Here is a 15,981-nt window from a genome sequence, read left to right as displayed (position 1 = left end):
CATGCTACTTTTCTGTTCCTTAGTTAACTTATATAGGTAATAGCTCTTTAAGCAGACATTTTAATTTACCTAAAAGCAGTAACTACTTTTTCTACTTTATTGCACCCTATAAAAGTGGACAGAGTTGGAATTCAGTGGATGCTTGCTGAAAGAAGGAAATGTGCATTCTTCTCTACAGGTGTTTTCACAGCTGCAGGGGCATCTTTATAAAGCTTCCCCAGGTCTCAGTGATAAAGACCATGGCTTTTATATTACATCATTTCTCATAGAGGGAATGGTTGATACATGACATGTGACAGCAGGATTACTTTATCAGGTAAAGGAATTACTAAATGAACTATTAATACTTGAAGTTATTGAGTCAGGTTAAAGTTTCCAGGTAGTGGGAATCTATAAAAGAGAACAGAAAAGTTGCTTCAGGAACAAATGGAGGGAAAAAATAGTCAACCTTCTGTTCAGAATGTGAGCTAATATCACAGCTGTTACTCTGATGGTAATTCCTGCCTACTATTTATAAACTAAGTGTTAAGACAAAGTACGACATGATAAAATGTTCTAAACACAATGCAAAATAAAACAACCTAAAGGTCCAAAATTTAGTTCAATAGGTGAAATTAAAAATTTTATCTTTCTGAAGTAGGAAAGATACAAAAAACACAAAAATGAAATAAAAAGAAGTTATAAAGAATTTCTAAATGAGTAAAGAAAGTACTAAACTAAGGCAAGACACTACAAAAAGGAAAAGAATTTCAAAGACTAAAACATAAACAGTAAAAGTCTAGGAAGACTAGGGGGCTAACATATAAAATGTTAAAAGCAAAAGAGACACACACAACACCTAAATAGGTATCAGCTAAGATAGCGGCAAAAATTGAACAAAAACTAGAAAAACTGAGTAAAATTAGATTGAAAAGATAGTTTCTAAAATGAGAAGAATCTGCCCAAGTGTCCATCAATTAGAGGAATGGATAAACAAAATGTGGTTTATACATACAAAGGAATATTATTCAACTATAAAAAGAAATGAAGTTATGATACATGCATACAACACAGATGAACTTTGAAAGCCACTGAATTGCATACTTTAAAATGGATCAAGTGGAAAACTTTGTTATACATATATTTTACCCGAAGAAAGGAGGAAGCCAAAACATACTAAAAGAAAAATCAGTATGTGACAAAACCAGAAATTAAAATAAAAAAAATTAAAATCATAAATTTGTGAAACTATTGCAAGAATACCACCCCCAAATATCATTAAGGAACCTAAGGAACATAAGAAGTAAAAGGTAGGAGAGGGATGTCAAAGCAGTAGCAGCACAAATAGATCATTTAATCCTACTTACTGTAGGATGACCATATAATTTACCATTCTAACCAGGACACTTTTGAAAGGAAAGGGGACACTATTAATAATTACACAGGGACAACAGGTGTAGGCTGGAGCTGTCCCAGGCAAAAGTGGTTATGTGGTTACTCTCTATATAAGGGCAATCAGGTCCTTAACGTTGAGTTCACGCCCACAGCTTGGGGTCTGGCAGAAGTACAATACTCTGACAGTGTCTTCCTGTATGACTCAAGTGGTCAAAAACGCAAGATTATTTTTCATTTTTTTTACAGAGAAATAAAATACAATTCATGGCCTTTACTGAAGTTTACTGATTCGTGATTCATAAAACAATTAGGGTATCATTAGATTTTATTAAGAGCTATAATTTAGTGTTCTAGGAATTTTAGAAGGCCGAATTATACTTTGAAATGCACTGGCAGGCATACTAAGGAAGTCCTGAGGTGAATCATTTTTTATAAACCTACATTTTTATATATTACATTAGAGCCCTATAAATATATGTATACACTTTTTTTTTTTTTTTTTTTGAGACAGAGTCTCCCTGTCACCCAGGCTGGAGTGCTGTGGTGCGATCTCAGCTCACCGCAACCTCTGCCTCCTGGGTTCAAGAGATTCTCTGCCTCAGCCTCCCAAGTAGCTGGGATTACAGGTGGGTGCCATGACGTCTAGCTAACTTTTGTATTTTTAGTAGAGACAGGGTTTTACCATGTTGGCCAGGCTGGTCTCGAACTCCTGACCTCAGGTGATCTGCCTGCCTCGATATATATACTCTTTTATACTTACTTTTGACTAGAGACAATTGAGACTTGAAAATTAGAAAAATCAAGTTAGAATTACTGAGAAAATTAGTAGCTCTGATATTCTACCCATTCTTTATTTTTAAATTAAAATTAATCTTAATGACCTACAAATAGATTAACTTAAACAGTCCATACCTTACATGAGAAGCTCCGACTTGGGATGTTTCTTGCTAACTCTGATATCTTGGGTTTATTCTGAAGACACTTGGTTAGGTGATATTTTTTCAATTTTATTCTATTGTAATAATGATCAGCGAAGTTATAGTGATTCAAATGCTGTTTCTGCATGCATTTTCCAAGGTGAGGAATACTATACTTCAAAGCTTGGAGAAATAATTTGGTCTTCTGCTGCATGATATCAAAGTCCCTGGTTTATGCTCCTTTTGGGGCTGCCAGCACACGAATGATTTTATAGGTATGATTACAGAGTAGTGGGTTCTCAGAGTAACTAAGATCAGCAGTTCTCATCCCTCCTTTTCAGGGCCATGCCCCACTTAGGTTATGAATAACTTCAGACAGCTGATAACTTAGGCTAACTAAATCTAAAAACCTGTGTAAGTTAAAGTTTCATTCAAATCATAATTCTTGGCAGATGTGACTTAAATGTCTCATTTGTAAAGTTAATCCTATCAGGCTCAAACTGTGCAGCACTGACTCTGGCACACATAGGGGTTAAACTAAAACAAAAAACAAAACAAGAAACAAAATAAAAATTTGCAAATAAGTACACAGACTTAATGGGGTATCTCAGGAACTCAGGGCTGTAAAAGGTAAAAAGCCCTTTGGTCTTACATAATTATGAACATATCTTTGGTATATATGTGGAAGATAAACTGGAAAAGCCTAATTATTTAATAAAGGTGGGGGAGGGAAGATTAATTATTGTTGAGTGTTAACTAACTGCCAGGTGCTTTTATCTTGTTTGTCTAATTTAAATTTTATATGGACTTAATAAAGTAGATATTACAATGCACATTTTACAGATTGCCAAACTGTGGCTGTGGGAGGTTCTAAGCAACTGTTCCAGGTCACTTGGACAGTAACCTGTATAGCAAAAAATCCAATTTGGTTTGGTTCCAAATACTGGACATACTCAACTTCGGATTTTTAATGTTAAAAAGGTATTTAGCGCTTTAATTAAAAACAACAAAAAACCCCTGCAAGATGCACAAATAAAATGTAAGGCCATCTCTGGTTTGTCAGGAGGTAGCTTTTATTAACCTTGATTGCTAATAAGTAGTTAAGAGTCAGAGAGACCTGGGTTGAGGTCTTAGCTCCTACACTTAACTGTGTCTCCGGGCCTCAGTTTCTTCATCTGCAAAAATGAAATGACACCATTTACCTTCTAGGGTTGTTGTTGTAAAGACAAAATGAGACAGCTTAACGTTAAGACCATACAGTGCCTGGCACATAGTGACCACTCAATAAATGGCAGTTGCTATTATTTACGACAGGAATAATCTAGGTATGTTGCACACCGCTGAATGTCATTATGGAAGTCTTCCACAAAATGCCCCCTGGTATCAAAGGTAGAATGCTACGTCAAATTTACCATAGATCAGATGTGCTACGACGCCCCCGCCCCCCTTAATCCCTTTCCATGTCGCAACAAAATAATGGGCGATTGGGGGTAGGGGAGCAACACTAGTTTACTAGCCGACACTAGTAAAAAAAGGGGAAAAAAGACCCGAATAACAAGGGCCTGCAAAGGTCCTACATCACCACGTTCCCACAGCCTTTATCCATCCATCTTTCATCCTCAAGAAGACAGTATGCAAGGCTAGGATGGGGGTGGGGTAGATAAATGGGTGTTCTCAGGAGAACCTATTCGTTTTCCCCGTGCAACTCTCCACGCCAGGGATGAGGCGATCTGAATGCAACAGGGAGAGGGACCAGGTGACACGCACGCAGTGCCGGGACATTAGTCAAAAAGCGAGGACCTGGGGACTGAGGGGTGGGTGGCTGGGCGGGGGGAGAAAGGGGAGAAGGAAAGAGACCAGCACACCCCCCATACATACGCAAATTGAGAGAATCAGTCCGGCTCTGGACACAAACCAGTGAAGACAGGCCGGAGAACCTGAAGCTCTCAGAGGGGAGCAGGTGTCACCGCAGGCAAGTCCAGCCGAAGTCTGCGTTCCGCAGCCCACAGAACGACAACCTACCCAGAGCCGCCTAGAGCTGGTTTGCAGCACGCCGATCTACGTAACCTCAATCTAGCACCAGCAACAGGCAGATTTCGCCATCTTTGTTGTGGTCAAGGAGTCTTCTTGGGTTCCTGGGTTCTTTAGTCTCGAAATATATAAGACTTTTCGTTCTTCGCTAGTCTTCTGAGCTCGAGATGAAGCACAGAAGGCTAAAACAATGAGGGACAGCGTTCCAGTAGCCCTGCCACAGCTCTCTCATCCTCTGGTCCGCCCTCACTCAAGATGGCTACCAGCAAAATGGTGCAATGGCGTGACAGCGCGGCCCTGGTTGCCAAGGAGATGCGAGTACCGGAAATGCGGAATTCGGGGAGAGCGCGCATGCCTGGTCCGGTGGAGGGGGGTGCCGGGCGTCACAGGTCCTGACAGGGAAGAAGTTGGCAGGTCCTGGCAGGGGACGAGCTGTGGCGGTGGCACCTCCGGGTGTGGAAGGCTCCAGTGAGATGGAGTCGCGAGTCGCGGACGCTGGGACCGGCGAGACCGCGCGAGCAGCGGGCGGGGGTCCGGCAGTTGGCTGCACCACTCGGGGGCCCGTAGTCTCGGCGCCCCTGGGAGCCGCCCGGTGGAAGCTCCTGCGGCAGGTAAGGGAGAATCTGCTCGCCTCACCTTTGCCTCTGGTCACTCCTCTCTCACGTACCGGGGGAGCGACTGTTCGCAGCTCTTTCCTCTTGGCAGCTCTGGGAGACCCTTCTCAGTTTGCCGGGAGCCACCTGCGAAGCTCCCCCTCGCTTCACCTAAGCGTCCCATCCAAGAGGAGGAATCATGTGGGGTTGGGTGGGGAGCGGGACAGCCAAGGCTGAGCTCCTGGGAAACTCAGATCGAAGTAGAAGAACCCCTTCTAGACATTTTTGTGCGTCTGGGGGACTTTTCCCCTTCTCGCCAGTCTCTGGTGCGCCCGCCGCTCCCCACTGCTCTTTTCCTGCTTCTGTTTTGCCTCCTTCCCCAGTTTCTTCTAGCTTAACTCCCAGCCTGGTTCGAGTTACCGATATTCGTCTGCACCCTCTGGCCCCGTCTTTTGCCCAGCGTGGTTGACTATGCCGGGACTGAGACACGGCATGCGTTCCCTCGGCATCTTCCGTACAGCGGAGCGTGCAAGGAGTAGGAAAAGCTGATACCGTCTCTCACTGAGGTCTCAAAGTTAAATGATTATCTTGTAGTTTATAGTGATCAGCGAGATTCTCCGTGTCCAAGGTGGGCTAGTCAAAGTGTGTTCGTTTTTGAATGATGGTATCTTCTGGTACTTCAAAGTTTCTGCTGTTACTTACAACTTCACTCTTGCAAGCTTGACGGAAGTTCTGATTTATGATCACTCACATTCTTCGCTCACTTCTTGAAGTGAAGTCTGGTTATTGTTTTTGCATACCAGTGTTATGCCTCTGCCTGAAATTTTCTGCCGAAAACTTTACTCAGGAGGACATTTTTCCATTTCTGACAGTTGTGTTTGGAAAAGAGTTTCCCAGCTATTGCCACTTTACTTGAGATTGTGCTTTTAGTATTTTGGGGATCACTTTGTTTGCAGTTGCCTTGAGTCACCTTTTCATACAGTGGTCTTTTAGTGCTTTTAGAGTTATGAGTTAAGTAGATCATCAGAGTTAATTAATATTTATTTGCTGATACATTGACAGTCTTTCCAGACCAGTAATGATCTGGTTTTGCTATTGTTACAAATGGTATTACAGGATAAGAAAATGCATGTCCTCACAGATCATCATAGGAAGTATCTATAATAAAGTAAATATCTATTTTTTTTTAATAGTGACCACTAAATGAGATCTTGCGTGAGCTGGGGGAGAGTGGACTCAACCCCCCTTCCCCCCTCCTTTTTTTTGAAATGAAGTTTCCCTCTTGTTGCCCAGGCTGGAGTGCAATGGCTGCCATCTCCGCTCACCACAACCTCCGCCTCCAGGGTTCAAATGATTCTCCTTCCTCAGTCTCCCCAGTAGCTGGGAATACAGGCATGCACCACCACGCCTGGCTAATTTTTTTTTTTTTAAGTAGAGACGGGGTTTCTCCATGTTGGTCAAGCTGGTCTCGAACTCCCCACCTCAGGTGATCCACCCACCTCGGCTTCCCAAAGTACTGGGATTACAGGCATGAGCCACCGTGCCCGGCAACCCCCCTCTTTTTTTTTTTTTTTTTTTTTTTTCTCGATACAGAGCCTTACTGTGTTGCCCAGACGTGAGTGCGGTGGCGCAATCTCGGCTCACTGCAGCCTCCGCCTCCCTGGTTCAAGCAATTCTCCCGTACTCAGCCTTCCGAATAGCTGGGATTACAGGTGCTCGCCATTACGCCCAGCTAATTTTTGTGTTTTTAGTAGAGACGGAGTTTCGCCATGTTGGCCAGGCTGGTCTGAAACTCCTGACCTCAGGTGATTCACTTGCCTCGCCTCCCGAAGTGCTGGGATTACAGGTATCAGCCACCATGCCTGCCACGCCCACCGCCCCCACCCTTCCTTTTTTTTTTTTTTTTTTAAATAAGATAGAGTCTTGCTTGTTGCCCAGGCAGGTAACTCCTGGGCTCAAGCAATCCTCCCACCTCAGCCTCCTGAGTAGTTGGGATTACAGGGGTATGCCATGATACCTGGCTTTCAGTGATTCTCAGTATAGTAAAAACTACAGCACTTATGTTCATTCTATATTGCGGTCTAAATGAAAACAATGACAAGTTTCAGCTGTGGCTGTTACATGAAGTCCCCACACGTTCTGACATCGAAACTTTTGGTATATATCTGCCTGCTTAGAGTCTTTTTATCTTCTCTACTTGGTGAATGATTGTTCATTCTTCACACTTCCATTTCAAACTACTCTTCTGTGAAGCCACCCCTAATGCCTCTGGGCTAAGTTAGACCCTCAGCCCACTCTACCAGTGAGCCCTTTATATTATTTTATGATCATGTGATCAGGGTCTCTTTTTCTTACTAGAATGGGCATTCTCCCTGGGAAAAGGTGATGTTTTATTAATTTACATCCTCTGCACCTAGCGCAGGGCCTGGTTAATTGATTTTTAGTAGATGTTGTTAAGTGTCTGTGGAAAGCCTGAGAGTAAGGACAGTCTTTAAGTGGCGCATAGCACCTAGTCCTTAGTGTATTTTATCAGTAAGCTATTGCTAAGTAAGAACCGCAACATCACAGTGGCATACAACAGTTAGTATTTATTTTGTTGGTGCATCTGGGGGCCACCTGGGAGCTGACCGACATAGGCTGTAGTCATCTGGGTATCTCTATGATGCACATGTGGTCCATATGTCTCTAATCTTTGGACTAGTGGGCTAAAGTCCTCATGGTGATAGCAGAGGTATAAGAGCAAGGCCAACCACAGAGACACATTTTAAACCCCTGCTCACATCATGTGTTTATTTCCTATTGGCCAAAGTAAGATATTTGGCAAAGGCCAAATTCAAGGGGCAGGGAAATACAACTCCTTCCTTGGAGGTGACAAAGAGGAAGTGAATATTTTTCTATTACAATTTAATCGATCACATATATTAAACATTTACAAGCTCTTAGTAAATGTATTTCAAATGAATGAACCATTCCTATCTTATATGCATCTAGTACTGGAAAACTATAAGGAATCTAAGCAGTGCTAGAGATATGTGACTCCTTTTCTCGCTCGTGGGACATCTGAAGAACATCTGCTCTGTCTACTTGTTTTTTCCTTTAAAATTCTGTCTTTCCATTACCCTATAGAGCTCCAAGGCTGTCTCATGGCCTTTTACTTTATGTTAACTATTCAGTATTTTCTGTGTTTTGTAATTAACAAAACATAGGTTTTGAGAGAAAACCTGGTTGACCTAGTGCATCATTTGGTTCCAGGTTACATGGTAAGTTGCCAAGATTTGAGTCAAGCGAGTACTTAAATTAGATGAGGTCTGGAAGTTGATGAATCAATATCAGTAGAGGTTATGGATGTTGTTCTGTTTTCCTCTTTGTTGAGTCTCATTACATGTTGACGAAGATGGCCACTGGCAACTCCGGGCTTTCATATCCATCCAGCTAGTAATCCAGAAGAAATAACTCTTTTCCCCAACATCCAAATCATTTCCTCCAAAGGACTCTGATAGGCCAAGTTTAGACCAATTGCTGTGTCCAGAATGGGGCACTTTGGCTAACCTGGGTTATCAGCCCACCCTGTGGCAGGTAAGGTAACAACCTCACTAGAATTACATAGAGTGAGGGAGGGGCAGTTCCTAAAAGGAGGCAATGTAGGGCAGATGAAAAAGTAGCAATGACTGTTACACACGTATTTACAAACCACCTACCGAATGAAAAATCTTGCCTAGAGGTATGAATACTTGGCTGAAGAATCTGATTATGGAATATTTCACAGTTCAGTTTATATCAAAGTAGGATGCTTTTTCCTGGATTGGCTAATTGAAAAAGTTGGTTAAGAGGTGAATTGTAATAACGATACATATTCCAAGTGAAGTTATTTTCTGAGTGTCAAATCTTTCTAGATATTTGTAATTCTTCAAATGTTTATAGTTGGCTTCCAACACCTAAACTGATAGTAAACTTTTAAGCAACTTACCTTTATCTTTCTCAAACATTCAACTTGGCTTTTAGGGTAACGATAACTCCCTTTCAGCTCTATGTTATTAGTTTTGTAATATTTAATTAATGACAAGTTAAATATTTAATTGACGACAAATTTAATTTGTTATTTTGAAGAATAAGTAGAATAAAAAGGTTTGTGAAGAAGCACAGTTAACTTGGCAAGCATACAACTTGACACTGGCGTCAGATGCATCTAAGTCTTGATCCAGTCCTAGGTCTACTACCACGTACTGGATGCTCTTCACTGATCTATATCAAGTATTTAGATTGTTTTGGAATGTATTTTTGTTTCACCTTTATTCTTGACTTTGTTTTATATGCTTACTTTTGCTTTCTCTTTTTCTTCATAAATGTTATCTTGTTGTATTGTTCATCTTTTTAAGCCATCTTGAATCCTTTTGGTAATAGTTGTCATATAAGTCTTCCATAAGTTGTTGGAATTTGGACAACTTTTTACTTTCTAACCTCAGTTTTCTCTTCACTTAATGGGAGTGATAACACATACTTTGGAGGGTTGTTTTGAGTATTTGAGATAATATTTGTAAAATGTTTAGCTTGGAATCTGCCACATCATAGACTCAAAATAAATAGCAGCTATTGTTATTATTATTATTATTATTATTTGAGACAAAGTCTCACTCCATCATCCAGGCTGAAGTGCAGCAGTGTGATCTCGGCTCACTGCAACCTCCATGTCCTGGGTTCAAACGATTCTTGTGCCTTAGTCTTCTGAGTAGCTGGGACTACAGGTGCACACCACCACGCCTGGCTAATTTTTGTATTTTTTTTGGCAGGGATGGGGTTTTGCCATGTTGCCCAGGATGGTCTCGAACTCCTGAGCTCAAGCAATCTGCCCACCTCAGCCTCCCAAAGTGCTGGGATTACACGTGTGAGCCACCATGCCCGGCCTGTTGCTGTGTCTTAAAAACGGGAAACACTATAGCTTCTGCATGTAAAGGATAAGGTTTTCTGGTTTTTACTTGCATCCGTGAGCATAGATTCATATATAAATATAGGGATTCAGAATTCTGTTAACTGTCCTCTTAACTGTAGGGTAACTGGAATTGGCCATTTTTGTTGAGTGGATCCCAAATGTCAGTATCTACAGGTCTTTTTTTCTTGTTCCAATATCCGAGAAAGGAAACCAGGTTAAGTATCCCTAATACAAAAATTAAAGATCTTAAATGCTTCAATATCCGAAACTTTTTGAGAGCCGACATGTTGCCACGAATGGAAAATTCCATGCTTGACCTCATGTGACAAGTCGCAATTAAAATACAGTCAGAACTTTGTTTTATGCATAAAATTATTTTAAAAATTATATAAATTGCCTTCAGGCTGTGTGTATAAGGTATATATGAAAAACAAACGAATTTCATGTTTAGACTTGGGTCCCATCCCAAGCCTTCTCTTTATGTTTTGCAAATATTCCCAAATCCAAACAAATCCAAAATCTGAACACATTCAAAATCCAAAACACTTCTGGTTCCATTTTGGATAAGGGGTACTCATTCTATATTGCACTCTCCTCTCTGGCAGATATAAGACTAGCTGCCTATTATCTGGAAGCTAAGTGAAGGAAAGGGATATTGATCAGAATGAAGAGCCTGTTATACTACTTTAAGCTGTACTTGATGTTTAAGATCAGAACTGTTACTCATCTTCTCTAGAAATGTATCTATCAAAGTACCATTGTGGGGAAGTGTGGTTGCCTGGTGTTGATGATGTAATCAGGGCATCTAGCTACTCTTCTAAAAGATTTTCAACCAATACTTTTGTGTTTAGCCTTACTTCTCTACCCATCTGGTCTTCATAAGTGTTTCTGTATAGTTATGATCAGTTTAGTTAGTTCTGGAGTAAACAAACATTTCAGGTTAATAAATGGGTCTTTGACTTCCATTGTGTTCAGTTGCATACGTTGTTTACCTAATGGGTTTAGGGACCTTAGGACTTCATGTCTTTTTTTTCTTCTTCTGATACTTAATCTTTTGACATGAACTTATTTGGTATAGCATTGATATTTGACTAAATAGCTCATTGACTTACTTAGGAGAATGAGAAAATGCCTTGACTATTCCTTCACCCCAGATAATTTCATTTGAATATTATTTAATTATATAACATGGGTATTTGAAGGAGGTCTTCTAAAAGTGGTAGATGATAAGGTTATAACTTGATGGGAGATTTGAGTATCCCCTCAGTTCATTAAACTACCAATATTATTGATGGCCTTAAAATAACTGAATCTTCTTTTTAAAGCAATGTCAAAAGTAATTTGACTTGATTTCCTATTGCAATTACTTTTACCTAACATGGATTATATAAATGTCTTATTTGTTCTAAATATGTTGCCTGTTACTTTCATTGAGTATTAGCTTGTTGTCATATTGTCGATCATGTAGATCACGTTGTCATACTGTAGATCATGCAGATCATACTAAACTATGTAAGCCCCTTCCAGTATTATACATGTGGTGACTTAAATTATTTTTTACATTAGCGGTTTATGGTACCATTACCTTGACATCAGAGTACCTTGGTGCCATTACCTTGACATCAGAGTAATTTAGACTATTAAAAGGTATTTACTGTTTGGAGTTTAATTGGGCAAGATTGAAGATAATTTATAATGTCTACATTTTATATTTTTAAAAATTTAATACTTGGTTTTTTCCTAAGAGTAAGCTCTGTTGAGTAGTTTGTTTTTCTTCCTGTTGCCCATAGTTGACAGACTATAATAAGACCCTGTATTATTATTATTATTTTTAAACAGAATCTTGCTCTGTTGCCTGTGCTGGAGTGCAGTAGTGCAATCTGGCTCAAACAATTCTCATGCCTTCTGTGCCTTCTGCTTCCCAGGCTCAAGCAGTTCTCGTGCCTCAGCCTCTCAAGAACCTGGGATTACAGGTGCATGCCATGCACCACCTAATTTTTGTATTTTTAGTAGAGATGGGGTTTCATCATGTTGCCAGGCTGGTATCGAACTCCTGGCCTCCAGTGATCTACCCACGTTTGCCTCTGAAAGTGCTGGGATTACAGGCATGAGCCACCATGCCTGAACAAGACCCTGCTTTTGATTAAGTCTTTTAAACAATTAAAAATAAATAAAACCTTCAAAGAGAGACTACCTTTTCCGATCCTCCATTTAAAAAACTAACCTTCTAAAACTTCTACATAGTATATAAAATTTAAACATTTTTCCTATGAAATATATTCATACTGATATATTTTCTTGATTGTTTTGATCTCAGTTTGCCCTTCTACACATAAGATTTATGCATCTTTGGAATAAGGGTTCCTTTTTTGAAAATAGAAACCACTCTAGCTACTTTAAGCAGAAGGGGGTTTAGCATAGTGAATTAAGTGCTTACAAAATCACTGGAGAAACAGTCTAAGAGTGAATCCCAGAACAACAGAGTGCCAGAACAGTATAAAGCTGAAACTGGCCAGCCAAGTGAAATACTACCTCTACCACAATAAAGAACCTGAAGCTGTCTCCAGGATTACATCACTTTAGCTGTGATCTTTGGTGAACAGGAAGCTGCTGTGCCATAACTATAGATTCTAGAAGCAAAGTATGCCATAACTATAGATTCTAGAAGCAACCAGGAGAAGTGATGCCACTTGTGCTCCCTCTCACTCTCCATTAAATTAGAGAGTCAACACTGGAACCTCTGTTAAAGCTGCTTCAGAAAAACCAAGTATCTTTACAACTATTCTAAGCAGCACAAGTTGGTTGTGAATTATAGTTAACACCATCTTTCCTTGTTTCAAATCTCATGTTAGTGCATCTGATTAGTTAAACCAAAATCACATCTGAAACTTTGGCTGCTAAGGATTCCAGGAAATACAGCTTCTAGCTTTCCAACTCTATAAAATAGAAAGGTATCTTGGAAGCTGGAATGGATAGGTGATGCCGGTTTATCATATTCTCTACAAGCAGAGGTGTTAAGAGTTTAGGGTCTGTAGTCAGGCAGCCTGGATTTTAACCTTGGGTTTGCCTCTTGTGAGCTCTCTGACGTTGGGCAAATTGCTTAACTGCCCTGTGTTCTAGTTTTTTCTCTCACGTAGTAGATATCTATCCCATAGTGTTGTTTGAGTATTTAATGAAGAATGTGGTAAGACTTGAATTAATTCTTACTCAGACATGTAATGTAATTTTCTTGTAAGCAATCTAGGCCTGGAGTTTTCTTTGTGGTAAGTTTTATATTTATGAATTCAGTTTTTGAAATAGTTTAGACTATTCGGATTTTCCATTTCTTCTTGTGTCAGTTTTAGTAGTTGTGTTTTTCTAGGAATTTGTCCGTTTCATCTAAATTTTTAAAGTTAGTTTTCATAAATATCCCTTTATTATTATTTTTTAATGTCTACAGGATTTATAGTAATCTCCCTGTATCACATTGATACTTCTTCCTTTTTTCTTATTAGTCTTATTAAGGATTTATCAGTTTTATCAATCTTTTCAAAGAAACAACGTTTAGTATTATTGATCCTCTCTCCTGTGTTTGTGTTCTACTTCATTAACCTGTACTCTTTTAGGGATCTATTTTGCTTATTTTTCAAATTTTTGCAATGAATGCTTATTAACTTTTGGCCTTTCTATATTTTTTTCTGTAAGCCTGGATTTAGCTGCATGTCATATGTTTTGAAATGTATTTCTATTGTCATTCAATTCAAAATACTTTATAATTTTCTTTGTTTTTTCAGAGATAGAGCCTCACTCTGTTGCCCAATTTGGAGTGCAATGGCTTGATCATTGCTCACTACAACCTCAAACTCCTATGCCCAAGCAATCCTCTTGCCTCAGCTTCCTGAGTAGCTAGGACTACAGGCAGACACCACCACATCCTACTAATTATTTTTATTTTAAAATTTTTTTGAGGCAGAGTCTCGCTGTTGTCAACCAGGCTGGAGTGCAATGGCACAATCTCGGCTTACTGCAACCTCTGCCTCCTGGGTTCAAGCGATTCTCCTGCCTCAGCCTCCCCATTAGCTGGGATTACAGGCCCCCGCCACCACACCTGGCTAATTTTTGTATTTTTAGTAAGGATGGGGTTTCACCATGTTGGCCAGGCTGGTCTCAAACTCCTGACCTCTGGTGATCTACCCGCCTCAGCCTCCCCAAAGTGCTGGGATTACAGGCATGAGCCACTGTGCCCAGCCTATTTTTATTTTTTGTAGATATGGGGTCTTGCCATGTTGCTCAGGCTGGTCTGGAATTCCTGGCCTCAAGCAGTCCTCCTGCCTCAGCCTTCCAAAGTGTTAGGATTACAGACATGAGCCACTGCACCTGGCCTATAGTTTTTATTATGTGTTCTTTTTCTGTTTCACAGGTTATTTATAAGTACATTGCCTAGTTTCCAAATATATTTGGCTTTTCAAATCTTTTTCTTTATTTTTGTTTGCTTATGAGTCCGAAGTTATTTTATATCTAAGATTTTTCTATCATGGGAAATATAAAACATATATAAAGCTAGAGAGAAGAATACAATAATCATTCAGGTACTGATAAGCTTCAACAATTTTAACTCATGAACAGCTGTGTTTATTCTCACTTCTCCCATTGCCCCACCACCATTATTTTGAAGCAAATCTCAGATGTCATTTTTTCTTTAAATATTTCATTATGAACTTATAAAAATGACATTAAAAAATCACAATACCACATCAACCCAGAATAATTAATTGATGTCATGAAATATCTGATCAGTTTTCAAATTTTCCCCATTTTGTCATAATTTTTCTTTATAATTTGATTATTTTGGAGGAGGATCCAAATAAAATCCAAGCATTATTATTGGTTGATATGTCCCACACTTAAAAACCTGGCTTTCAGCAACACCAGCAAAATTATTCATTATGCTAAAACATACATACCTTGCATACTCAATATACCTCCCCATTCCTAGGTAAGCTTTGAAATTCGACTTTTCTCTCCTAGCTCCATAGGTTGTTAAAGAAGCAGCTTATCTTCTTGGTTCTTTCTTTTGGAATTGACAAATATCCCCAGGAGAAAAGTGGTTGCAAAAGTCAGAGTAACCTTTGTAGGTTTTCTCCTTTTAAAGATATGAGACTGCAAGCCAAGTGCTGTGGCTCACATCTGTAATCCCAGCACTTTGGGAGGCCAGGGTTGAAGATCACTTGAGCCCAGGAGTTTGAATCCAGCCTGGGTAATATAGGGAGACCCCATCTCTACAAAAAATTTAAAAAATTAACCAGACGTGGTGGTGCATACTTTTAGTTCCAGCTGCTAGGGAGCCTGAGGTAGGAGGATCGCCTGAACCCAGCTGGGTGACAGGCTGGGTGACAGTGAGGCTGCGTGACAAAGTAAGATCCTGTCTCAAAAAATAAAAAAAAGATATCAGACTTGTAAATCTTCACTGTCTTTGCTCTCTGATGTCTTCAAGTAATGCTTTAAAATATTTTGTTCATCTTTTATAGTTTTCTTCAGTAGGAGATATATCTGAATTATCTAATCTGCCATTATTAGAAGGGAAAGTCCCCTTACCACTTAAATTTTGAACATTTTGAACACTAAACTTACTATATGTTTAGATAACATGACTGCAATATTTGGCTTTATTTCAAAGGTTCTGAAGCAAAAACACCTGGATGATTGCCTGCGACATGTATCTGTAAGAAGATTTGAATCATTTAATCTGTTTTCAGTAACAGAAGGCAAAGAAAGGGAAACTGAAGAGGAGGTTGGTGCATGGGTCCAATATACAAGCATCTTCTGTCCTGAATACAGTATCTCCTTAAGGTAACCATTATTCTAGTTAAGATTTTGTAAACACTAGATTTGTCTTGGATAAGAAAAACAATCTAATAAGAATCATCATTATTTATTCTATTGAGTTTACGGGCAATCTTTTTCAGAACTTAGGTTTTACAACTTGTTTTAGGAAATCCTGCTATTTTAACTGGGTCTTGCTGTATTATCAGACTAAAGGAAACAAATTCTCACAAATATAGTGGCATTTGAAGATAAGGTGGTTGCAAATCAAAGGGTTCATTTAAACATTCTGTCATAGCATTTGTTTATGACAAAAAGCCATGTTTGTTCTGAGGCA

At 39.6% G+C, this 15,981-nt stretch overlaps 2 protein-coding genes across 17 annotated transcripts in view; one reads left to right on the top strand and one right to left on the bottom strand.

The window, feature by feature from the left end:
- PREPL (prolyl endopeptidase like) overlaps positions 1-4,651 on the bottom strand; it is a 43,149-nt gene extending 38,498 nt beyond the window's left edge. For 2 of the 14 annotated variants that reach the window (XM_001144400.6, XM_063789896.1), the window contains exons 1-2: positions 4,170-4,628; positions 2,287-2,828 (exon numbers count right to left, since the gene is read on the bottom strand). In XM_001144400.6, the coding sequence (XP_001144400.1) occupies positions 2,287-2,505 (219 nt within the window). In that variant the 5' untranslated portion in view covers positions 2,506-2,828; positions 4,170-4,628. Of the gene's footprint in view, positions 1-2,286; positions 2,829-4,169 lie in introns of all 14 variants that reach the window. The other 12 variants (XM_003308987.6, XM_054677815.2, XM_063789897.1 and 9 more) reach the window with 10 other exon arrangements.
- Positions 4,652-4,725: 74 nt separating this feature from the next.
- CAMKMT (calmodulin-lysine N-methyltransferase) overlaps positions 4,726-15,981 on the top strand; it is a 414,521-nt gene continuing 403,265 nt past the window's right edge. For 2 of the 3 annotated variants that reach the window (XM_009442405.5, XM_009442406.5), the window contains exons 1-2: positions 4,796-4,933; positions 15,499-15,671. In XM_009442405.5, the coding sequence (XP_009440680.1) occupies positions 4,796-4,933; positions 15,499-15,671 (311 nt within the window). Of the gene's footprint in view, positions 4,934-15,498; positions 15,672-15,981 lie in introns of all 3 variants that reach the window. The other variant, XM_001145471.8, reaches the window with a different exon arrangement.

This window comes from Pan troglodytes, chromosome 12 (assembly GCF_028858775.2).
Source record: "Pan troglodytes isolate AG18354 chromosome 12, NHGRI_mPanTro3-v2.0_pri, whole genome shotgun sequence".
NCBI lineage: Eukaryota > Metazoa > Chordata > Mammalia > Primates > Hominidae > Pan > Pan troglodytes.
Note: the sequence above shows the minus strand (reverse complement) of the source record. Positions and strands in the feature narration are given on the sequence as shown.